We start from the raw sequence: 26,581 nt of genomic DNA on the forward strand, positions 1-26,581 counted from the left end.
CGTCTACTGTAGCCGGTGGAGGGAGAACATATAGATTCAATGCAAATTGTCTCAAAATGTTCCCATGGCTAGAGTTCGAGAACAACGTCATGTTCTGCAAATATTGTAGAGGGCAGAAACAGGTGGGCAACTCGCCATTCGTGTCAGGAAACCCGCATCAGAAATAGTGATGGTCATTTGCGAACGAGTCGGCTCTTGTAGGTGAACGTTGGGAGCCGGCTCGCATATCAGGATCTATTTATACAAATATAAAAAAAAATTAAGATATGAATAATCAAAAGATTTAAAAATAACGTAAAAAACAAATAAAATAATATAGGCCGAAATGCTCAAGCGCACACATTAGTTCTGACTGTCTGCTCAGACTAAAAGCCTCACCTGTTGTTCCTGTCAATCACACACGCAGTGTCAACCAATGAACCAAAGATGCGTGAGGGAGGGCGGAGCCAACTTATGTTGTTCAGATTGTATTTTAATTGTTACATTTATATGCACTTTGTTTATATACATTGAAAAGTTATACTTTAAATGCACACGTGAAATAACATCCTTTTTTACATTTATTTCGATTTGTGGGATGCTGCAGTTTTGCAAATTATTTATTTTTCTTTGATATGGTGCATTATTCTATTATCAGTAACGCCGCTACCTACATGCATACTACGCAGTTTGCGTAGGGCATCAACTCACTAAGGGGGCTCCATCTTACCCTAGGATGGCACCAGAAAGTCCACCGGCTGCCCTTGCTCGTTCGCTATACCTTATTCAAGGATCCGAAAGCAGTTGCGGAACACAGACAATCGCTTCACGCTCATATCACGCGTAGGGCATCAATTTGGCCAGTGGTGGCCCTGTCTATTATGCTGTTCAGACTGTATTAGTTTTGAATGGTTAGATTTATATGCACGTTGTTTATATACAATAAGTTATTGTATATAATTTTTCTTAACAAACCAATGCATTTTTAAATAAATTGGTAGAGTGTAATTACATTTAATAATTTAATTCAAATTGTTTTAACACCAATTATGAAAAGAGCCGGAATACCCATCGCAAATCTGAAAAGAGATAGTGTAGCGAAACATAACATCTCACGGCGGCATATCCAGTGTTCTGGATGAGACAGGAGAAACCATCAAGCTCGGTGTCAGCAGCCTTGAGAAGGCAAGTGCTGCAGTCTGAGGAGGAGAAGAGGAAGCAGCTGAAAATAAAGATAAACATTGCATACTTCATTGTGAAAGAAGAAGAACCTTTCGTCAAATTTGGGCCGCTTATCAGACTCCACCACAAAAACTGAGTTTACATTAATCCCACCTACGACAATGTGTGGAGATGATCGGTCAAATTGCTGACATAATGAGAGATCGCTGGCTGACCTCTAAGTATGCCAGACGGTCAACATACACAAGCAGCTGGACAACTGATATCCTTTGATTTTAGTAGGCATGTGTCAATGTGTGATTTGGGAGGTATGTGCTGTTCCACAGATGTGTGTTCCTTAGTACACGCACACACACTCATACACGCAGTATAAATATGTATGTAATAAATTGTTTGTTAATAAACTATTTAATTTTCACTGTGCTCCTAAATTTCTTTGTGTGGTCCTAAATTTTTTCATTTAGGAGTGCATGTACTCCTTGGGAAAAAAGTTAGCGTAGAGCCCTGAATGACTAATACTGGCTCTTTTCCAGATGTCACACCTGTGGATGAGTGGTATCTGGATTGTGGCATGTTTTATAACTCAAGTAAGATCAGCACTGTGTTGTACACATTGAAGGGAACTCTACTGGATGTGATCAGAGGTTAGATATAAATGTAGTGTTCTCAACTTCAATGCTTAAACATAATAAAAATGAAAAAGTATATGTATTTAACTTGAAATTTCAAGTTGCCTTGACTTTAAATCTGCCATCATCAACATAAAAACATGTATATGCTAGCTTTATTTATGTGGTTTTAATATTTAGTGTTATGTTCTTCATCTCATGTTTTCTATGCGAAATGTGCATGTCATGAGAATTCTTAACGCTTTAGGAAATAACCCAGCAGCAGATCCTTACATTTATAAGACTCTTCAAAGTGGCTTGTGTTCTCTTATCAGAGCCAGTTCTGCAGTGGAGCATTGGAGATGAGATCTCTGCCGGTGCCATAGCCTCTCTCAGTCCAAATATTGTCAAACTGCAGGTCAGTCAGAGCCCCTGTGCCCGTGATGTGGCTGTGCTGGCTCCCGTCTTCGCTCCAGGGGAACACACAGGTGCATTTACAAGCCAGTCACTAAAGGAATAGTTCACCCAAGTTGTTCCAAACCAATATAACATTCTGTCTTCAGTGGAACACAAAATGAGAAATTTTAGATATTGTCCCGGTAGTTTTTGTCTTCTTCTTCTTTCCATTCTTTTCATTTTGGGTTGAATTAATATGTTAAAGCTCAAGCTCCCCCATTTTAAATGTACTTTTTGAAATATGCAGGAATCGTCCTCAGCATCACAAGATCAGCTTTTACCTCCCAGACCCGCTGGTTCAACATCACCCTATCATTATGTGCTCTCATGAATGAAGGTAAAATTATCAAATGATAATTTTACGTTCAAACCCTCTGTTCACACTGTCAACATGGGCAAAAATAAATTAGAAATAAAATATTTTTTTCCACTTTTCGCAGGCCTGACCTGAGGCACAATAGAAATGACAACAGTCTCTTTTGTTTTATGTAACATCTATGTTTTAATTCACTCTCAAGTTGGCATATTCAGCTGTGATGGGATCTCTTTAGTGGACTTGAGGTTGACAAACTGTCACCTTTTCCTCCTGACTAACAGAGGGCTCTTCATCAGTCAGGACCTGCTCTCATCTGCCACTGGCCCTCTCAATGTATGATCTAAAAACGCATTAACATTACTGATATATTTGCAAAAGCCTTCACACTCTTCTTTGTGGTGCATCTCTAAATTCATCTGCTCTTTATTTTTATAGTTCACACTGCAGTCTATCTCACCATTTGAAAAGGTCAGTGGCTTTTAAAAAGAGTATTTCACCTTATTCTTGCAAGGAATGAGATAGTGACAAATTCATAAGGAATATGTCACCCAAATATTAAAATGATGTCATTATTTACTCACCCTCATGTCGTTCCAAATCTGTATGATTTTCAAAGAATATGGTGGCCACTCTTTTCCATATATTGAAAGTAAATGAATCTCTCCTATCTCAGGTGAATTACACTGTGGCAACGCTGTGGTTCTCCTCACATTGTGCATCAGAATTTTCTGGTAGGATTTGTATGTGTTTGTGTCTGTTGAACAGTACACATATTTGCTATTTGCCTCTACAATAGTATTTTGACATTTGTTTTTAGATGATTATATCGCTTTGATCTCCAGTGAAGGAAAAGATGCAAACCTTGTAAGTTACTTAGCAGTCACACTCAAAAATGGCAAAAGATCTCCAAACCTTTTGGTATTATTGGTGTATTTGCTCTTGTTGATTTACACGTCTGCTCAGCACTCCAGCTGTGTGTACAGTCAGTATCCTTTTAAGAAGTGGTTCAGCTGCCAGACCTGTGCCATGAATAAGCACCACTACATCTCCTTCTTACATGACCGTCACCAGCACACTGCCCTGATCCTCTCACGTACTCAGGTGCTTGTTTTTGAACTATTCTGTTAAGTGTCCCTATACTTTTAGGGCCTCTGTAGATGTCATGGACTGACTTTGTGTACTCAATTCCTTGCAGAAAGGAGCCACTGATGTATCAGTGTTTGGCCTGCAAGAAGGACACTTAAAAGCTTTAGCTAAATTCCCACCAGCACAGTTGGACTTTGAGCCCAAGGGTATAATCCTACTCGACACTCACATCATCCTCTATGGCTCAGAGGTCTTTCTTTCTCTTTCAAATAAATTAAACAGGATTTTTTTCTTTTAGATGTTTTAGAAAGAACTAAATTCTGTGTGTTTATATTCAGGTGTGGATGTCAGTAGACAGGGGTGCCACCTTCAATCATGTCTTCTCTCTAAAGGAGGAGGAAGTGACAGAGGTTGTCAGTTGTGCTGTCAGTGGAGTGCTGCTTCTTCTTACTGACAAAGGCCATATGTACCTGATGAAATCAGGTCAGCCTGAATTTGACTTGAAATCATTCATTTTCTTTCATACGCTGTGTATTTGTGAGGCCAAGATCTGAAATATTATTTCACAATGTGTTTTAGTTAGGGCTGTCAAAGTTAATACGTTAACGCATGCCATTAATTACATATGTTTAAAGGGTCAGTTCACCTAAAAATTGTAATTCTGTAACCATCTGTAAGAAGTCCTGATGTCCCTGTGTTTGTTCCTTGTATTCCTGCAGTTATGCACAAGTTTGCATTGTTAAATGAGACACTGGACCATCAGAGCAGCTTGTTTTGTGATCACATGGGTATATTAATGGTAGTAAGCCTGGACCCTACACATCCTATTGCCCTTTCCTACAAGACCATCAACATTTCTCATCTCATAACGGTCAGTAAAAATGTATTGAGGACTAGTCTCCTGTAACCAGGCTTTTGACTAATGACATTAAGACTGGACCCTGACCCCCTGGAAGTTGCTTAGCAGTCAAGCAAGCAAACCATATTGTGTGCAATATGCATCAGACATTCAGCAAATATGACATCCAAGTTAAAGACTAGCCTCAGCTCTATATAATTTGCAGAGCTCTAAGCTATCTTTGCACATATTGATACCATTATTGAAGTCATATAATGTGATTTGTGTGTAAGTATGCCCATTAATTTAGGTTCTCTGGATGTAGGAATATGAGATTGGATTTGACGGACCACTGGCCCTGCAGTACAGGACACATCAGTCAGTGTTACTGCATGAATATGCACAAATGAGCTCTTCCCCCTCTGCCCCACACTGCCACTTTTCTCACAACCATTTGGGCAATGTCATCTACTTCAGGTCAGGCATGTATGTTTATATTGCTAAACTGGACCATCTCATATCAAATCAACATAATTTTCTCCTCACATTGAATATTTGAAAAATGCTTCACGTGTTGTGCATACATAATATTTTTAAGCCCAAACATGACTGCAAAACATTACTTAAAGGGGTCATGACATGAGGAATCAAATTTTCCTTGATTTTTTCACATATAAGAGGTCATTGTACTATAAAACAAAACATACTGTAAGTTTCAGAACTCAAAACTTCCTCCTCACTGCAAGAAGAGCATATGTTAAAACAAAGCTGCCAAAATGACTCGTTCTCTACTTCATCCACATTGGGATGTCACACTGTGGTAGATATTTGCATCTGACCGCCTCCACAACAACACATCAACGCCTACTTTACTTTATCTCTTCTGTAGCCTTACCCAGAAGTGGTGAGCAGTAACATGACAATGCTAGAGCAGGTCAGTCAGAAGCAGAGAGCCAAACATAACAGTGGACATTACTGTCAAGCAACAACAAAACCATCAAAATCATTTTTTGTGCTAAAAAAAACGTACTAATATTATAAGTGAACCTTAAGTAACATATTAAATTAATAAATAAAAAGCCTGTTATGACCCCTTTAAGTGGAAAATCACATTAAAGAGTAATTTCACCCAAAAAATACATTTCTGTCATTATTTACTTACCCTCCTGTTGTACCAAACCCATATGCAGTATTTTTTTTTTGTGAAACACACAAGGAAAATAAATGAAAGAAACATTACATTCATCATGAGCATGTTTCTTAACCCATGTGCAGTGTTCGTTTGTGGGTCACACTTGTGTTCTTAGGTCAAAAATGACATACATGTGTAATATTTAACTTTTTTTTCAAGATATGTAATAATACTAATTTTACTTAAGTAAAAACACTAAAGGTGTGCATTTTTTGGTGGGATTTTATGGTATTTAGACAATTGAAAGCTTGGGGGAGGGGGTCTCTGGTGGGATCTGCTGGAACAAAAAAAAAATAAATAATAATAATTACATGAAATTACAAATTAGTCCACTAGATGGCTTCGGTGCTGCATTCATTGACTGATTTCTATAAGGTAATGTAACAAACTTAATTACTAGATATTATCACAAGTTATCCATTGGACATATATTTAGACATTATAAAAAACTATTATCTGTCAAATTGTCGATTTTTTCTAAACCAGTTGTGTTGAAATGTCAGCTTAGGCAATGATGCTCCAATATGCTGTTAAACATGACAGCACTCAACAGTCAAATCTGATTGTGTTACAAAGAAAAGACTAATTATTATAAAGAGTAATTATTTTGTTACCTGTCATTTATGTCAAACATCTAAATTCTTGCATAAAATCTTTCACACAGGGGTCAGACTCAGACTTCGACCTGTGTGGTATGTTTGGTATGTGTGGACATGTTTGTCTTCACTTGCGAGGGCAAATCTACTCATCAGAAAAAAACACTCTTAAATGGGTCAGATGATGTTGATCTTGTGATGTGCACATATTTGTGTGATGGTTAGGGTTAGGTTTGATATGATATGATATGAAATAAATTTGATGTGATATGAAATCAATGGAAGTCGATGAGAGATCAATAATATAATCAAACAAACATAAATGTGTGTGTGCACATTTGCGCGTGTGTTTTCTGCATTGTGGATGTTTTATAATTATAGATTCACCCCTTAATTTATGTGTGGTTGTGTTCTGCATTGTGTTTGATTTAATGATTTTTATTTGACAAATCTAAAAAAAAAATCTCTGTATTTTAGTTTTTCCCATTTATTTCCAATGCCGGGTCAGTTTTGACCTCAAACACCACAAGTATTGCTTTTGTTTTTACAACCACTTATCGAATCAAGTCCAGGTTTTTTTGTGTGTGTGTGTGTGTGTGTGTGTGTTTAGATAGCTAGTGGAGGAAAAGTAAAAGATACCATTTTTATTAAACAAAATCAAAATGGGTCAAAAATTACCTGAACACGACATGAGGGTTAAGCTCCAAAAAGGACACAAACAAAAAGCACCATAAAAGTAGTCCTTGTGACTTTTGCACTTTATTCCAAGTATTCTGAAGTCATATGATAGTTTTGTGTGAGGATCATTAAGCAGTGAGTTGAACTTTTTAGCCAGTTCTTTTTAAAGACCAAGTTGAACTGCTTCATATATCAGACTGATCAAAATGAACAACTGATCCTGTTCTTGAGTTAACAGCTCACTGGAGCAGAAGATTATCAGTGAATAAATGGTCATATGGACTACTTTTACTTTTTTTAATCATTTTTGAAACATAACAGCCATGAAAAGTCATATGTCAAAGACTGCGTGACGATTCTTCAAAATATATATTTTTTCTGTCCCACAAAAGAAAGAAATTCATACAGTTTTAGAACAACATGACAGTGAGTAAATGACAGAATTTTCATGTTTGAGTGAACAATTCCTTTCATTTTATTGAAATGTAATTTCCTTTGACATTCTCTCACTAATTACTGAAATGTTTGTTTTGTAATGGCAGTGCTGGTGGGTCAGTCATGATCACAGATCTCCTTCTAACACACTATCAGAAAGGTTTTGCCTGTGCTGTTGCGGGCAATGTTATTGAGCCAGTGGGAGGAGCCAGCCTTGAAGCAGAGCCTATACAGGGATATCACCTGCTAGTAGAGAAGGAGGTTGTTGAGGGCTTGTATGTTTATCTGAAGTTAAGTGGAAATGGTAAGAAGCAAGCACGATTTTAGAACCCATCACATTTATGGTTGTCATGTATTTCCTTAAAGAAATAGATCACCTAGAAATGAAAATGTTTCATCATTGCTCCCGTTCATGTCTTTCCAAACCCGTTTGATTTTCTTGGATTACATGGAACACAAAAGGAGATGTTAGGCAGAATGAATTTAAAAAGCAGCTTGGTTTATATCCTATAGTGCAAATTTCAAATTTTGCATCTCAGGGGCAAGTAAATGAAATGGCCTGTTAATAGTAATGTGTTCTGAATGTTCATGTGGTTTTACATTAAAATGTGCAGTAACCAACAATTACAGCAACATCTCAGATCAGCCTCATATTTATATCACCTCATTCATCAAAACATCATAGTGTCATAAGTGCTGGTCAGTCTTTTCACGTACCATAATGTAGTCAAGTCAAATTTATTTGTATAGCGCTTTTCACAACAGGCACTGTTTCAAAGCAGCTGTACAGAAAATTATGCTATAACAGAAAATCAATTATTATAATGCCAATATGAGATATTTATGTTTAGAACTATTAGTGGTTAAAATTAGTAAACTAAGTAAGTGTTGTCGGTCAATGATTAAGCAAAATTATTTTGTATGAACTATAAGTTTTAATGTTAAAGTCCTTGAAGTCATCCCAAATTAACTGAGGATATACACGAAGAAGCATTGTACTTTGATTTTGACCGATGAAGGCTTTTGTTAGTGGTTAATTTATTTTCTATATAGTAAATTTTTTTTAAGAGAGTGTTGTCCCTCCTTTGAAAAAGTTGATATAGGTATCATTCAGTGAATAGCATAGCTGTATGGCTGGAAGCTCATGGCTGGTAATTTTTGGTGATCTCCATCCTGAGCCTATACTTCAGACAGTAGCTTGTGAAGAATCCCATGTCTTTTAGTTAGCATCAATTCATCCTCTGTGAAGTGTGTCTTAGTAGACTGAAGTGAAGTCTGGCTGGCACATGCTGCATGGAATATCAGGTTCAGTCAAAGTTTTATTCCTAACCAATTTAGCCACAGTACTGAATAAACAACTAGGATTGTTGTGGTTATTTTCTATGAGTTTGCTCAGATGTGCAGACCTGGCAGTTTTCAGTGCCTGTCTGTAGTTAGAGACACTATCCTTCCATGCACGGCGAAACACTTCTAATTTTGTATTCTTCCACTTACACACCATTTTCTGAGCTGTTCCCTTGAAAGCATGTAAAAGAGTGTGATCATTGTACCATGGTGCGGGATTTGTCTCTTTAACTTTCTTTAATCGAAGGGGGCGACATTATCTAGAGTACTAGAGAAGACTTCACGGACACTATTACAGAGTAAATATTAAAAAAAACTTTGTAAGTTAAAGCCAATACAATGACTGAAATTACTTTGTGGCGAGGAGGGCAGGGCGGCGTCTGGACAGAGCGAGGCCAGGAAGATAAGTGGTGAATGAGTTCCATTTGTGTGCCACACCGGTCTTGCGTTCCAGTAAGGGGCGGGGGGAGTATTTGAGGAGAGGAGACAGCAGCAGACGGAGAGAGAGAGAGATGCATGTCGTTGTTGTTGTTGTTTGTGATGTTACTTTGAATGTGTCTACTGAAAAGCCTTATTGTGTGACACTGAAAAGTGCTATGTACAATAAATGTCTACTGTACCTGTTGTGTCAAGCAAGACCCAGATTCTGCCTTTTTCATCTGTGAATTTTTACAGACTTCTATTTTGAAATGACTTACATATCGTAGCATATATCCATCGGTGCGCAATAGTTTTGTACCTTGCGTGGACCTCATTATTTGGCATACTAATCACAATAATGGTGACAACCAAAGACTACATATTAAGGATAAGATGAGCTCTAAATAATCACTGCAAAGATTTACACTTTATGGGGTATGTTTATTTTGTTTTACATATATTTATAATTGTTTATGTTTATATTTATATATGTACATATTCTGGCCAACTTAGTTTTTTTAATACGCATTTACACGTAGTTATGTGAGTAATTGGCATGATATTTTAAGCTTTGTCATCAGTGCCTTGCTGTGTGACACTTTCTTCATCTAACTATTTAAAAGAACATTTTATGATCTTGTATAGCTATATATACATATATAATATATTATTATTTCACTTGTTGTTTCCACAACCTCAAATTAGAGACAATAGTTTATTTGCACTGCTAGAAAAAAGTTGAAAGGGATTAAGATTTTTAAAATCTTTTAAGAAAAGACTTGTCACAGCACCTAAAATACACACTTTCCCTTGTACATTCATGTACATTTTAACATCTGTAAGTTGGAAAAACGTTTTTCAGACATGTTATTTGTCTGAGCTATAAAAAGCTTTAGTTCTTTCTCTAAAAAAATCCACTAATCATATTTACAGTGGTTTTAGATGTATTAAAATTATGATAATTTTTGCAATGTGGGCCCAGTTGTCATGACTAGCAGTCAATAGAAATGCATTTTTTTTTTCAACACAAAAATGTGAAATTGAGCTGGAAAATGTAATCAATGAGCCAGTGTGTTATGGTAGGGTGTGGTGTGTTGTGGGCTGGGTTTGGTGGGCCGCTCTGAGCCAGAAAGTACAAGGCCACTTTTTAGTCCCAGTCCACCCCTGCGCAGATATCATCTATACCTTTATTCAACCAAATTATCAGGAACAGTGCCCTCTCACTTTAATTGGATGCAGTGGTTAAAGAATCAGTTTAAATTGTGTATTTGTGATGTCAAGCATACAATGTTTGGGTGGTTGCTTTTATCTCACATTTCTTCTGCAGAATGGACTGACAGTGTGAATTCGTCAACAGAGGGTCGAAAGTTTTGCAGCTAAAATTGGTCTGTGCTTACTGAAAATGTAATCGATGCCCCCAGTGGCTGAAGCTGGAAGTGACGTTAAAGCGCTAAAAGCGAGTTGTGGTTTTAGTTGTAACTAAAAATACATGACCCAAACCCCAACCCTAAACTTAACCATCGATGACAAATTAATTTTTAAATTAAAATTTTAGAGCAAAAAGGAAACCTCTGTATCGCATTCACCATTATGTAAACTCAATTACTTCCTTGTGCCCACGTGACTAGATTGTATATCTCTGAGGCTACTTATGCAACTGCTTGTGGCAGCTTTGTTAATTATAAAGGGGGCATGCATTTAGTTTTATCGTACATACATTACATGTTATATGAAATGCTTGCTGTTTCAACAAAAAAGCGGTAACCAAATACACAAAAAGTTCAGATTGTGGTAAAGGGCCATTTACTACCATGTGAGGGGCAGCATCTGGCCAGCTTTAAGTATTCCTGCATGTTTTCTTTATAACCAGCACCTACTTTTGCATGTGTTAATGTGTTTTGTGTGTTCTCTTTAGATTCCACTGAAGGTTTTAATGAAGCTCATGTTGGTAAGACTGTGGTAGTCCCTGGTTTCAGCAGCTACCTCATCACAGGGCTAGATGCAGGTCGAGCACTTGCCACGCCCACCATGCCTGCTCTGATTCTGCCCCAGATGACACATCAAGCTGGTGATTGGCTGCTGTTCCATTCATCTGGGCCAGGCAGTTGGGGCATGAAGGAGGGTCCATGTCACCACACTCTGGAGTCATTGGACGGACTGCGCAATGATGCTCTCATAAGAATTGGTGTTCAGGAGAATCTCACCTTCACGTTCGAAGGTTTCAGTGCCAACCCCTGTGAGTAAGTATGAGTGTGAGCATTGAGAGGATAATAATAAATGTTTTAAATGATGTACAATAAACTTTGTTTTCAATCATCTAGGTATGCATTTTCAAAGTGTAGTGTCATCTTAAATGGAACACTAACATATTGTTTTTTTTACTATGGATGCAATCAGGGCACAGTACATTTTTGTTCGTGTCATCTTGGACTTACAGTTACTCCTAGTGGTGTGGAGGCTGCATCATTCAAAATCAGTAGTTTTCAGTAACGGATGCCATAAATTCACTATTCACAATCAGCCATGATTAATTTATTCCAAGAGTGAAAGTGTCAAATAACAATAAGTTTACTGAGATTAAGCAAGTAGTATTCAGATGGTCATGTGATGCTAACATGGCTGCCCCCATGAGGGCGCCCCTCATCCATGTAGAATAAAAACAGGTTTTATGAGGTTACTGATATGACTAGAGTCTTCATCTCATTTGAGTGCTCATGATTTTAAACATATGTTTCAAAATTACAATTCATTTCTTTCGGAATAAAACTTTTTTTAATGAGTAGTGCACCTTTAAAAAACTTTTGTACATCAGATCAAAGTCAGGTGGTGTAACCAACACTCTGCAATGTTTTTGTAAAATAATAAAATATATGATAATGAAAAATAATGAAAAATATGAATGAAAAATACATCTAAAAATAACAATTTCAAAAAGTTATTTATAAGTTCTTTAAAGTTGCCCCTTAAAAACCTCCTAACAATGTTCTGGTTAGTTTTTAATTAGAAAAATAAAACATAAAAATAACCATTAGAAACAGTTCTGTATAAGTTCTTTTAAGGTTGTTCCACAAAAACCTCCCTGCTTTGGTCTGAGAATGTTAATTTATGGTTATAAAAAAAATAACCTTAAAAATAAAAAAGAGAACATTCCTAGGAAGTTAGAAATTGGTTCCCAAACAAACAAAACAACAACTAAAAACAAAACAAACGGCAACCGCATGCTAACATTGAGAGAACGTTCTGTGTTCGAAAAGGCTGCAGCAAAATTGTATTGCGTTCTACGACACCTCATGTTGTACAAATTATTGCCAATATATCTGTTACATTGAAGGCAATCCCAGAATGCAGTCTGACCTGCTCAGTCAAAACTTCATCCAAGATAGTGCATGGGGCCTACAGACATGTTTAGATATATAGATATATTTAATTTAGTACTGAAAAGTATCGATGAAATTGACAATCTAATTAAAATACTTTATTCACCCATGAAACACTAAATTAATTCATTTAAAAAACTACATTCACCCAACACTTGTTTGTGCACATTATTAGCTTAGCATCATGCTAACCATATGTAAAAAAAACGTATTCAACGAGCCCCCCTCCAGTTAGTTCTCCGAAGGGGGGAGGGGTGCGGACACTTCTTCCATCAACATGTACTACCCGGCGGCTTTCGCTTTCATTTTCGCTGTTGTCCGCTGTCGCCTTGTTTATATCCGCATCTCCCACTGAACGTATACAATATGGAACAGCCTTTCTGTGCCCCCCATAAAAAAAGGTCCAGTTATTGGCGGCCCTGCTTATTATGTTCCATTCCTGTTTGGATGCTGCCCTAGTAGGTAGCTGCATTAGTAGGCTTATCTGTTTGAGACTTATTGTCATTTTTTATTGGTTACATGTTTTATTCAGGGTCAACTGTACCTGATGTCTTTCAGCTCTTCCCATGAAACGAATGAAGGTTATTCTGACCGACCCATTTGCCATGCGGATAACAGCCAAGCACTCACGAGACCTCATCAACAAGCACATTCTCACTATCACGGCTTATGGCGACCTGTGGAAGCAGGTCCAGACTCCCTTGTCTCTTTGTAAAAAAATAATAGGTCCTATTTTTTTGTGCTATGTTCTTACATTGAAATTTATCACAATACATATGTTTTTGTTACACCGTTCACACATTTAAAGTTACTGTATGTAATCACATCTGTAATTACCCTTTTGAACCAATTATTGGAAATATGTGTCTTGTCTTATGAGTGTAAATAGTAACAAACTAATACTATGTTATTTAATAGCATATAGACTATTTACTGTATTTGGGTACCCCTCTGAACCTAGCCCTTAAGGCCAAAGTATAGCTCACAATATTCTCTTCAAACTGTTGCTCCGCCATGACAGTAGTTGATTTGAAAGAGAAAACTCACCATAGAAGTGCACTAATATTCGCTATAGTGCCCCCAGTGGTAGCTTTGAGAATGCAACAATCACAAAATCGAGCGTGCATAGATAGAATCATATGCATTCACATACTTGTTTTTGCCTTAACCTTTGTTGCAACAAATGCGAATCTTGTGATAGTTTCATTGAACAACATGTACTGTATCTACACAATAACTACATTGTATTAAATTCTTTAATTTTTATGTAAATGCATAGTATTTAAAGACGCATAATCTAAAGTATGACCAAATAGTATAAATGTAACTCTTCATTCTAGAAATAAATATTGAGCCACAATCTGTCTTTTTCAGAGTGCAAGCACAGTGACTGTGTTTATCCCAGAGGCGTCTTTGCTCTGCACCTCCTCCAGTTTAACTTTCACTCTGCACACTGTCTGTCCGGAAGGCTTAAGTATTGTCTTCCTGATGCCTCGACCCATCAGCGAACATGACTGGCTGCATGGAGACCCACGGGATGAATCGGGCAACAAGAGGCTGTTCGACTTGCCTGTATAAGAATCAGACTTTCTGAATTCACCTGCTTCTTATTTTCCATTTTGTGTGTACCATCTTGTAGAGCAGTTGTTCTCAACCTTTTCACAACAAGTGCCAAACTTCCTACATCAATTTATTGTAAAGCCATAGAAGTAGCATAGAGCTGAGACGCAATTGTCAGAAAAATGCGTTGCAAGGAAATAGCAACTTTTTATAGATCTGAGTTAGCATTTTAGACGAATAGTAAAATTGAGTGTGTTGACAAGATGGTTTATCTTCTCACATACTTGGAGTGGTGGTCTCAATGTATTTTCAAAGTTTTCAGTTTCATGGTTTTAGAATATCGATACAGTAATGTGAAGTAAAATACCATAAAAGTTTTAAATATTGTTTTGTTTTTTTCACAGCCCCACCATCTTGGTGTACTTCTCAGTGTGTGTTTTCTTTTCATAGGTAAACTATAGGCCACCATCTCAGGAAGATGGATCAATCCCAACGACAGGAAACATCTACAACGCTGACCCCAGTAAGCCCATGTTTCGCCAACATGACAGTGTTTCACAGGTAACCAGCATACACCACTTAACAATCTTTAGAGGGGACATATCATGGAGAACAGCATTTTCCTTACTCTTTTGAAATAAGAGCTACATAGACTTAGTCCATATTAATCCAGTTAAATTTGAAAACGCATATTTTTCTCTACGTTTTGGCCTTCCTTCCACACTTTAGAAGGCGTTGATGTCCAACGAAAACAGAGCTTTTTGTAAATGCTATCTCAAGAGGATGAATATGAAAACACAGTGTTCACATTGTTGTGTTGACTGGGAAATTCGAGATATTAAAAAATGTATTTGTTGTCAAGTGATGCAGTCATGTGATCCATTCAACCCAAAACAATAGAGATGGCAGCCCAGGATATAGCGTCATTGTTGTGCCTGCCAGTAGCAGAGTTAACCACCATGCAAACCACACAATTGCGTAGGGCCCTGGACGTTGGGGGGGCCCCAATCGGAAAGTTGCGCTATACGCTCAAGGGCTTATGGGTGAAGCGATGGTCTCTGTTCACACGCAGATACGATTTTCAGCCGTCTCGGAGTGGTTCACGTGCATTGTGAAGGACAGTATAACAGAAATGGTGGTGACAGTGTTTATTCAGATTTTGAAATGAGGAACATGGTGAACATGGTGAACAATCCACACTGACAGAGCAGCCGTCAATATAAAAGCTCAAGGGTGAATGGGGACCCCATTTGGACGGCTGCTTGGGGCCTCAGAGGTCATAACCTCGATCTTGGTGCCTGCTATCCACTTTGATAGAGTTGTTAAAGATAAATGATACTTTGAATAACCTTTACATTGCGTTCCTTAAAGGCAGTGGGAAGTTTACTCGGAAGTTCTCTCTTGGGTTATCCACAGCAGTAACTCCAACACTTTGTCCATCCATTTAAAAAACTTGATGCTTTTTGTCACCATTAATGCAAAACTTTAAGAAAGAGGTAGAGTAAGATATCAGACGAGGAAGGCTGAGGATAATCCATTTGTGGAGTTTTATTGAACAGAAGAGTTGGGTCAAGATAATCCAAAAGACAGATAACAGGATACAAGGCTTGGTTAGGCAGAATAACTAGCATTACTTTGCAATGCAGAATGCAAGCATGGGCAGCTAAGCTATTTATACGGTAAAACAGGAAGTGAACCCTAGAGTTTTTGGAAAATATTTTACTGAAATTATTTCCTACTTAGTGGGAGTTCTATACAGTACATATTGCATTACATGTCCATGGACATTTTTTGTTTAGAAGATTTTAGGTAAAAATGTATATGAATGTATAAGAAAGTCTATATCTGCAGTAGCTGACTACCACCCTTTAAGATCAGACCATTATTATATTTTTAAACTGCACATAACTGTCAGAGTTTAACATGTGGAGTATGTGTTCCTTCAATGTTGAGACATAGATTCTCGTTTACACTGCAAATGCAATGTAGTCACATGCATTTTTGACAACATCTGAATGCGGTGAGTGCTTTGATCACAAAACTTTTTGGACCAGTACAGCAGTATTTTCACACCTGTTTTTAGCACTGTCCATTAGAACCAACTGTAAACGATCTTATAAATGTTTGTTCATGTGTATATGTGTATTGGGACAGTTTAAGCAGTGTGAAGGGAAGGTGTCTGCTGAAGAGTGTTGCTGCTCTGACAACCTGAGACTCTCTTCTCTCACTATCAACTCTGACTGTAGAAAAAGGGTAACACATGCTAATTTATTTGTTTTTATTTAGATTTAGTATTTTGATTTTCTATTTCTGTTTTGTTTTAGCTAGTTTTAATTGTTCATACATTTTTATTTAGTTTATATCTATGGAAAATGTCTTAATTTCCCTTACAGCACAGCACCACATATCATTCCATCTGCCAACAGACACTTAATCCGATTTTGCAACAAGAGAAATGTGATTGGTTGATTTACCTGTCAATCAGACGGCCGTTTCTTGTGTACGTAGTAGAGTGCAACAGTGTCCTCCCACTTTTTCAGTCGTCTTGGTTCTGGAAGTATTTTTCCCATTCATTTGTTTCCATTGGGCTTACTTAAAATCCTTCATAATAAAGTTCTAACACTTGAACCAAACCAACTACCTCCGAGGTGAATTACAAACTTTGATTTGAAGCAAAAAGGTATTTGAAAATCAAACAAAAAAAGATAGGCTTAAAGGTACAAGACTGTGAACTTAAAGGGAGAGTTCACCCCAAAATGAAAAGTCTTTCATCATTTACTCACCCTCATGCCATCCCAGATGTGTATTACTTTCTTCTGAAGAACACAAATGAAGATTTTTAGAAGAACACCTCAGCTCTGCAGGTCCATACAATGCAAGTGAATGTGATTAGACCTTTGTAGCTCCAAAAATCACATAAAATAAAATAAAATGTAATCCATATGACTCCAGTGGTTAAATTTATATCTTCTGAAAATATGATAAGTGTGGGTGAGAAACAGAACAATATTTAAGTAAATTTTTTACTCTAATTCTCCACTTTAACTTTCACTTTCAGATGTGAAAGTTAACTAAACAGGCACCATGTAAGACTTCAATGTAAAAGTGAAAGTGTAGATTTACAGTAAAAAGGACTTAAATTTTGATCTGAATGAACTCGCGCCTCGATTGGACTCATTTAATAACACAGCGGCAATTGTGATAAACATGTCAGTGTTATGGATCAACTGGGGATCATGTTAACCTGGGATGTGCACGTGCATGTGAATAATTTCACTTTTCAGCAGAGTCATTCAATGTGAATTACCAAGGAGCAAAGAACGTTTTGCACATTATAAAAATGCTGGTATCATTATTAAACAAAGTTATTTCATTGATGCCTGTTCTAATGAATTTGACACAGTTTAAGAAGGATCTTAATGGTTTCACAGGGTAACATCTGGTTTCCATGTTAACGTGGTACATTGATCTGAATGGCAACAGATTACACTTCATAAATCAGAGCAGTAAATCACAAGTGGAATAATTTTATTTGCTAAATTAAAGCATCATAGGCTGATGTGTGTTTATAATATACTTTCAACGGCTTTTATTTCTTTAACTATGTTTTCCATGCATAGTTAAGAGGCTTTTTTGTAAATGATCAAACCGATTGAAAATCTTAACATTTTGTGAAACAAAAAAAAACATTACGTTTCTGAAGAAATTTATCATGCTTTCTCAGAGTTTATTTTCATTTATTCTCACCCATTGGTCAGTTTGATCTTTGTACTTGCTTGCCACAATAAAAAATAAATAAAAAAAAGTGCTGTTCTGAAAGCCAGTTTTGGCTGTGTCATGGGTAGTCATAAACATACGACGCTGTCATGCACATAACCTTTGAAAATTAAAGGGTGCGGTTACAACAATTTAAATACAAATGCTAATTTTCACAGGGGATTTGAACCCAGGTCAATATCAGCAGCGGTTTTAACCCCGGACATCCAACATCTCGCTGTTTCTTCAGTGTTTCACGCAAGACCGGCACATCTTTAGATACAGTGTCAAGTTCAAAAGAACTTCAGGTCTCAAAAACACTGAAACACAAAAAGACACCTACGTTCTGTTTCAGTCGTTGCTCTGCAACCTAGTTTGTTTTTTCACAGGTGTCACAAAGATTTAACATTTTGAACAAATTCAGGTTGCGAAGAGTTGACTGTTACAATGTTTGATATTATTCCAGATTGTTCTGCACCAAGCAAAGTTTCAGCGCCAATGGTTTGTTTATGCTTCTGCTCTAGTGTGCTGAGGGGCTGCCGTGTATGTTTACTGTTACAATACTGTTACTAATGTTGCCAACATATTCAAACATAAAAAACACAGTCTTTGCAACATGAAAAATACAATGCAGCCTCCAGGTGAAAGTAACAGAAATATATTACTATTGTATACATAAAATCCTCAAAGTAATAATATTAATACTGTATCATATTATAATGACAAACTGGACAACAATAAATAATTGCTGGGTTATAATAATAATTTATAACAACTGAATAAAAAAATGTTAGTGAGAGAAATAGTAAGTTTTGAACACACTGGTCATTACAAAAAAATAAAAATAAAGTTGTAAAAAATATATGTTGGTAAATATTGCTTTTTTTCCACTGTATTGTGGAAAAAATGGAAAACATGAATTCATTATCTTTAACTAGATTTTTATTTCATTAAACATTTTTAATGTACTTGTTTAAATGGCTGATAGGATGAATTCATAATTATTATTTAAAATAAAATTCCTATAATTTTTTATAATTTTCAAAATTGGGGCTGGGCTGGTCAGTTGCTTGGGGCCTCAGAAATCATAAACATGCCCCTGATCGATATGCATGATTATCAGACACGCTACCGCTAGACCAACGGGCCTATTCTTTTTTTATCCCCTTTTCTCCCAAATTGGAATGCCCAATTCCCACTACTTAGTAGGTCCTTGTGGTTGCACGGTTACTCACCTCAATCCGGGTGTGAAGGACAAGTCTTAGTTTCCTCCACTTCTGAACCGTCAATCTGCACATCTAATGTGGCTCGCTGTGCATGACACCGTGGAGACTCACAGCATGTGGAGACTCATGCTACTCTCCGTGATCTACGTACAACACACCCCACTGAGAGCAAGAACCACTAATCGCGACCACGAGGAGGTTACCCCATGCAATCTATCGTCCCTAGCAACCGGCCAATTTGGTTGCTTAGGAGACCTGGCTTGAGTCACTCAGCACACCCTGGATTTGAACACGCAACTCCAGGTGTGATAGTCAGCTTCTTTACTCGCTGAGCTACCAAGGCCCCAGGCCTATTCTTTTAAAGAGAACAATCATGTTAACAAGATATCATTTTTCATAAAAAATAAAAGTAATTTAAGTGTATAAGCCAAATATTGACACTTTCAGCCTACGATGCATTAATTTAGCAAATAAAATAATTCCACTTGCGATTTACTGCTCTGACAAACCAATGTCTCCACGGCAACCATCTTACCCGGTGAATCCATTAAAATCACTCTTAAACTGAGTCAAATTCATTATGACAGACATCAATGTAACAAAAAAAAAAATACGTCTTTTCTTTGCTCCTTGGCAATTAACATTGAATGAATCTACTGAAACTACAAGTGAAATTATTAACATGCACGCACACATTCCCAGTTAACATGATCCCCAGTTGATCCATAACACTGGTATTATAGACGTTGCCATCTTTTAGTCACTGGTGGTCACTTATGGTTACAGCTGTTAGAATAGGATTGTGACTTCGGTTGTTCATTCATACAGGGAGTATTCAAACTGCTACTGTACGCTCTTGTATGAACGGGACATTTCAACACTCAAATCAGTAAGTAAAAACGGATGTCAATCCCAAACACTGACTATGTGAACGTTTCGTTTCCTCTGTAACACGTCTGCCATGCATGTTCATATTCTCCCTGTTGAACGGTTTACTACAGGTAGCCACACCCCAAACTCACACTATAGGTTTAGATAGAACTGGATTGGTGGAGCTGTGTAGGACACTCAACATATAAACATCAATGTTTTGATAGTGCCTGGGAGGCTCAGTGTTTACACTTTTGGGTGAGGTAAACCAACGAATGGCTAACTTATACAGTAGTTGTCAATAAATAGTAAACTGGGAAATCAGAATGTATTTTGACATAAAAAAGTTAAACACTTCACCTTTAACATCTTTTGTAAGGATATGAACTGCAGCTGGGTGTTGATTCCAAAGAGAAACGATTCTTGGCCTTGGAAAAAAGTAGTCGACTCCTTTCATGGGCTGACGTTCAGACAGTGTTTACGTCCTCAATCACTAAACTACACAATTCAGAAGCATAAAAACTGATCAACGCGACTCGTTTGTAGTCTGCCATCAGTAAATCTGTTCTGTATGTTCAACTGCTTCCCAGTTACATCTGTAAGTACAAGTTTCATTGACAAATGGACTGCACTCCAATAACATTCCTCAGAGCTCATGGTAGGTTCAGAAGTTATCATTAAAAGTAAATTCAATATGGAAACATTTTTAGGATTTTTACTTCTGGAACCAGACCATTGCGCTCTATTGTTAAACTCCCTCTGTCTTCCATTGGTTGTACAAACGGATTGTCTCGCTCCAAATTCGCACCATTGGTTGAGCCAGTGTTTCTGTGTCAGTCCGTTGGGCCGCTCGGACAAACAGAGGAATGTTTTGATAGCCTCACAGCGTTAAACTTTTATGTGAAATCAACCTACAGTTGTCTTTGCATTTAAGCTGGCATACGAGAAAGAATATTAACATATTCAATATTAACAAAGATTATACATAATAAACTTGGCACATGCTCATTCTTGCACAGGTTTTAAAGCTAAAACACCCCGTCAATGACTTCAGCATCACGTTGTTTCTGAGGAAAGTAAATCATCCTGACCAATCTCTGCACTCGCCATACTTTGTCACGGTAACAGAGGTCAACAATCGCACTGACTGGAAGGTGACAGGTGATTGCACTACATAAGGCAAAAATGGCTGCCCTTTTATAATTTGTATGTTTTTGGCTGGTCACTAAACCCATTTCAGTTGTTATTTCATACACACACTATACCACTGTTGCTGGTTCTCACACAGGCACTAATGCAGCTCCTGACAGACTGAGGCACTACCTGAAAGAAACACTCAATATGACCCTCTATAACCCTGAAGGACTTCACATCAACTGCTATGTAAGATTAAATACTTAAAAGAATAGTTTACCCAAAAATGAAAATTCTGTATTTATGTACTCACCCCCATGTCATCCCAAACCTGTGACTTTCTTTGTTCCATTGAACACAAAAGCAGAATGTTTGATTATTGTATTGGGTGCAATTTTACCATACTATTGCAAAGAATGGGGACTGAAAAAAGGATGTGTTTTTGCGTCCTTTTTGAAGCTTGAAAGCTCAAGTCCCCATTTATTGTAATTACTGTACATATCAGAAACCATTACATTCTTCAAAATGTTTCTTTTTTTGTGTTCCTCAGAAGAAAGAAAGTCATACAGACTTTGAAAGACAAGGTAAATGATAACAGAATTTGTATTTTTGGGTGAACTATTTCTGTTAGTCTTTAGATCAAAAGGTTCATGAGAAATATAGAGTTTAATGTTCATATAAACAATAATTTAAGAATTTAGAAATGATGGACCCTGGGTATCTCAGCGAGTATTGTCGCTGACTACCACCACTGGAGTCGTGAGTTCAAATCCAGGGCGTGCTGAGTGACTCCAGCCAGGTCTCCTAAGCAACCAAATTGGCCTGGTTGCTAGGGAGGGTACAGTCATACGGGGTACCTTGTGGTCACTATAATGGGGTTCTCACTCTCTGTGTGGTGAGTTGTACGTGGATGCTGTGGAGAATAGCATGAAGCCTCCACATGCACTATGTCTCTGCGGTAACGCGCTCAACAAGCCACGTGATAAGATGCTGCAGATTGACGTACTCAGACGCAGATGCAACTGAGATTTGTCCTCCGCCACCCGGATTGAGGCGAGTCACAACGCCACCACGAGGACTTAGAGAGCATTGGGAATTGGAAATTCCAAATTGGACTGACAATTGATTCGGATTGGTAATAACATTTTTACATGTACACATTGTGCAGTGGTTCTTCAACTTCAGCCACTTGTATGTCCCAGGTGTTGATTTGTATTAATTTTCAACATTTTGTCTTTTTGTTATATGAAGTTTATTATTAGGGCTGTCGATTAAATTATTAAATAAATTTAGTGTGATTACATAAAATATAACACGTTAAAAAAAAGAATCAATGCTTTATTCATCTGCTACGATAATGTAATTTATTTAAAAACTTTTTTGTTTGCATTTTATATGAATTATTTTTATTTGAGGGTCTTTCACTGCAAATAATGATGTATGCGATTCATTAAATTGATTAATCGCCATGTCGTGTAATTCATTTGATTAAAACATTTTTATCATTTGACAGCCCTCGTTATTATTTAAATAATGTAACATTTTTAATCAGAGAAAAAATGTGACTGTTTTAGGCTTGTCCCAGATCCAGACTTTCAATATTAAACTATGATAATTCATTATAAAATACAAATGATTACATGTTTAAAGCTATGATACTATGAACAAAGAATGAAATAAATATAAAACAAATTCATTTGTTTTTTCCAAAAGTTAATGTACTTGTTAACCAAGTGGACACAAGTGTAAGTGTAAATAAGAGACAAGTGATGTTTGAAGTAAACAAAGAAAAATCAAGGTAAATATCACTTTTGAGCAATATTCCAAATAAAGCTGTAATTTTACCAAATTATGCAAAAAGTGTGAAAATGATTTAATTGTGTACATTTCAGATACATAAAATGTTAGCTATGAAATTAGCCTTAGCAAGACAAAGGAGTCATAATAACAAAAAATGACATAAATTTCCCATGATGCATGAACATAAACTGTTATTAAATAAACTAGTGATAGGGGTAAAAAGTGTGTTTTAAAAGAGTTTATTTTCTGAGATTCAAGAGGGGCAAAAGTGCCCAAAATCGCAGCAACAGCCAGTCATTGCTGGAGTTGGAAATGAGCTATCCATTCTCTCAATTCTTTTGTGTTTCATGGCAACTCTTTGTTGGTTTTCATCTGATCTAATGACTTAACTATATTATTGCAGGGCTATGAACTCTTTCACTTCCGTATTTCTGGAGTTGGCCCTGGAGTGGTTTCATGTGATCTGGTTGAAGAGGTTCAGGTAAGTGACTGTTTTTCATTTAAAGGTGCACTCAGTAACTTTTTGCTTGTGTCATCTTGAACTAACAGTGACACCTAGTGGCATGGATGCAGCATCATTCAAAATCAATAGTTTTCAGTTATTACTGCCATTAACAACCATTGTAGAAATTCAGTATTCTCAATCAGCCATGATTAATTGTATTCAAGAGGGAAAGTGTGCAATAACTGGGCAGTTACTGAGATTAAGCAAGTAGTATTCAGGCCCCATGAGGGCACTCCTGCCCCGTGTAAAATAAAACCGCTTTTATAAGGTTACTGAAATGACTGAACTCATCTCATGTGAGCCGTCAAGATTTTATAAATATGTTCAAAATCACAATTCATTTAGTAAAACTTTTTTAATGGGGATACAATTACTGAGTGCACCTTTAATCTCATTCTTGAGCAACAGTGACCACCCACTTTTTCAGCAAATTTTTCCCTTTCATTTTCTGTACCAGCTGCAAGGTAATCACAACATTACAAACACTGATTATAGGCAAAAACTATATGTTAATCTGACGAAAATACAAAGGTACTTACTCTCTTTAATGAGGGAACTACAATCCCTTGACGCATTGCAAACGACTTAAATAAATAAAAAACAATGGTACAGTATAAAACATATTTTAAGTTTATTGCTAAATAGATATAATATTAGTGCTGTTGATCTTTTTTTTTTGTCACGATTAATCACATATTTCATAGTTAATCACAGATTTTGAAAGTGCTTACATTTGACTCTATACTTATTTTCTTGTCAAAATGCATGTAGTTTCTTCTTCTTAAAAAATAAAACATTATGTAAAACGAATGTTTAATTAACATATTCCAAACAAAGCCTTCCACAGGATGAAGATAGGAATGACCTGAAATAGCACCAATTCAAGTAACATTAAATGTTTTCCAAAGTCTAATCGAGATGTTGAATAATTGAAAGAAATAATCACACCATACTGTATGTTCAGTATTCATTGCAATGCACATTAAACCTCCACAATCTTAATCGGCCAGCAGACTGTGGCTATACACTTTGCTACAACAGTCGTGAAGCCATAATCACAATTTGCATCAGGCTTTCAATGCCATCGTCAAGCACCGCTTTAAACTCCTCATGAAAAGCACTTGCAGACAATGTCTCATTCTGTGTTTTCAGGACAGAGACTTCTCTGATTGGTAGATCTCTGTTCAGCATTATGTGCATTGTAGTTCTTGACCGAGAATTAAACTACAAAAGTTAAAACCAAACTAACTGCTTTTATAAATGCGTGTATATCATCACTTAACAGTCTTGGAGCTCATGGTAGGACTGTGTTGAAAGTTTGATAAGTTGTACTTAAAATACATTTCTCTGTGGAGAATATGAATGGGAATTTTACTTCCGGAACATGACCGTTGCACTCTGTAACAATAGATGAGATACGATGAGTGCTAAGATCAAATTGTTCTCTGCCTGTGCAGATGTACGTTGTCTCTGACATCACGGACATCCTCATCTATGTGAATGCATTTATCCTGGGTGCCCTGTTGCTGTGTTACATCCAGCGTAAAGTAATATTTAGAAGTTTTCTGAGAAGGAGGCCTACTGTGAAGCCTGCCACCCCGTGATGATCTCGTCATCCTGTCCACTCCTGCAGTGAGCACAGTCATTCCTAGTTAATTATTGTACAAAATGCAGTTTTGCATTGTTTACGAGCTTAAATTTAATGTTCAATATTTATTTAAAAATGTTGTTTTTATTATTTATTTTTGAATGGTGTTATCAAACTCTGTTTATATTTTGCTCTGTTTAAGAATATTTTATAGAACAGATCTTATTTGTGGCGTTCACATTTCATTTATAGTTTGTTAAGAACACGTTTATCTAAAAATTCTACTTCGAGTTTTCATTCCTATAAGACAAACAGCCACTGATATGTTCACCAATTGTTCAGATCTTCTCATCCTCAGAAATGGTGAAAGTGGGACTATAATTTTTGTTTTTTTAAATCTGGGTCTGTTTAAGAACACATTTGATATATTATTCAGAATTATATAAATGTATCACACCTGCTCCTTTAATTTTAATTAATAAATCTGTTACAAAATGGAGTTAGCTCCCCATCACTTCACACTCCACCAAGTTAATGTGTTCAACTGTCAAAACAGGGTTATTTCTGTCTAAAGATGTGAGCGAGAGTAAGTGTAAGGCCATACTGCCCCTTCATTATCGGGTCGAATTGACTCTGCTCATTAAATCACTGATAAACAGTTACAATTTGCACCTTTTTTCCCCAACAACTGTTAATTTGCTTATCTAAACTTTACAAATTATATACAGTAATAAATGTCACAAATGTACATTAGAATATATGTACATTGTGTGTCTGTATGATTGTTGATGGGGGGGTCACTTATATTGTTTTTATATTAATAATATTGTGACAGCTTAATTGTGTGTTTTTGTATGTCTGTGCATGTGTAGTTATGCCACTGGCATAACTGGCCAGTTCCACAGTGAAATAATGCTATATTGGCATCACCACATACTGATTGTGAGAGTCATTTGCACCAGCAAAGCAACAGAGACTTTAGCACCCAAGACATCCAATAAGGCGGATGTAGAAAGGAAGTCCCGCCTTACAGAAAATATGTTCTTTGATTGTAATCTTGACCAACCAATTGAGATTTCGGTTTGCCCCTTTGAAATTGATAGGTGATATACTTTTAAGCCGCTTGTTTGCATAGAAAAGAGCTGCCCGGGAGTGTTCCAAACATGCAGAGTGGACTGACTTGCTTTGAAAGGGACTTTGATGTCAGTAATGTATCTGTACACATGAAGTGCTTATAACCACTTTGAGATAGCCTCAAAACAGCACATCAGCAAATAAAAAATGTAAATCTTACACCTTAAATAGTTTTTCCCTTTTTATTGTACTATTCAAAATGGAGTACCGTTACTTTAAGACACCACCACACTTTCATAACATGTTACAGAAAGAAACTGTACAAAACAGAAAACTATAGTTTTATCCCCAACATGGAACACGATAATGCAAGCATCACTATACACATTTTCTTTAACTAAAAACATACAGTCCTACAGATGTATTTTTTACATTAATTACTTGTTGCTTAATGGTTCAAAATGCTACATCCATCCTGTATCCTGGAAAAATGCACAAGCTTCATCCACTGAATTCTTTTCTTATCCTCAGCTCTGGTTGTTATGAATTCTTCTGAGCATC

The 26,581-nt window shown here is 36.8% G+C and overlaps 1 protein-coding gene across 1 annotated transcript; it reads left to right on the plus strand.

Annotated features, from left to right (window-relative positions):
• The first annotated feature begins 1,669 nt into the window (after positions 1-1,669).
• On the plus strand, positions 1,670-26,204 carry LOC127624926 (cation channel sperm-associated auxiliary subunit beta-like). Its single transcript, XM_052099854.1, has 22 exons — positions 1,670-1,805; positions 2,105-2,257; positions 2,473-2,562; positions 2,744-2,874; positions 3,031-3,049; positions 3,201-3,272; positions 3,359-3,405; positions 3,505-3,642; positions 3,737-3,877; positions 3,966-4,110; positions 4,347-4,498; positions 4,791-4,942; positions 7,474-7,670; positions 11,046-11,366; positions 13,066-13,196; positions 13,882-14,079; positions 14,518-14,633; positions 16,215-16,320; positions 20,939-21,080; positions 21,208-21,302; positions 23,257-23,334; positions 24,816-26,204. The coding sequence occupies exons 1-22, from the start codon at positions 1,670-1,672 to the stop codon at positions 24,960-24,962; spliced, it is 2,907 nt and encodes a 968-aa protein (XP_051955814.1). The 3' UTR covers positions 24,963-26,204.
• The last annotated feature ends 377 nt before the right edge of the window (positions 26,205-26,581 follow it).

Source organism: Xyrauchen texanus, chromosome 31 (assembly GCF_025860055.1).
Source record: "Xyrauchen texanus isolate HMW12.3.18 chromosome 31, RBS_HiC_50CHRs, whole genome shotgun sequence".
Lineage (NCBI taxonomy): Eukaryota > Metazoa > Chordata > Actinopteri > Cypriniformes > Catostomidae > Xyrauchen > Xyrauchen texanus.

Bases quoted from the DNA above. Each gene is read 5' to 3' on its own strand.
- LOC127624926 (XM_052099854.1), top strand. From the start codon at position 1,670: ATGACTAATACTGGCTCTTTTCCAGATGTCACACCTGTGGATGAGTGG. The intron at 4,111-4,346 runs GTCAGCCTGAAT...GTATTCCTGCAG, and splicing joins TATGTACCTGATGAAATCAG to TTATGCACAAGTTTGCATTG. The intron at 23,335-24,815 runs GTAAGTGACTGT...CTGCCTGTGCAG, and splicing joins ATCTGGTTGAAGAGGTTCAG to ATGTACGTTGTCTCTGACAT.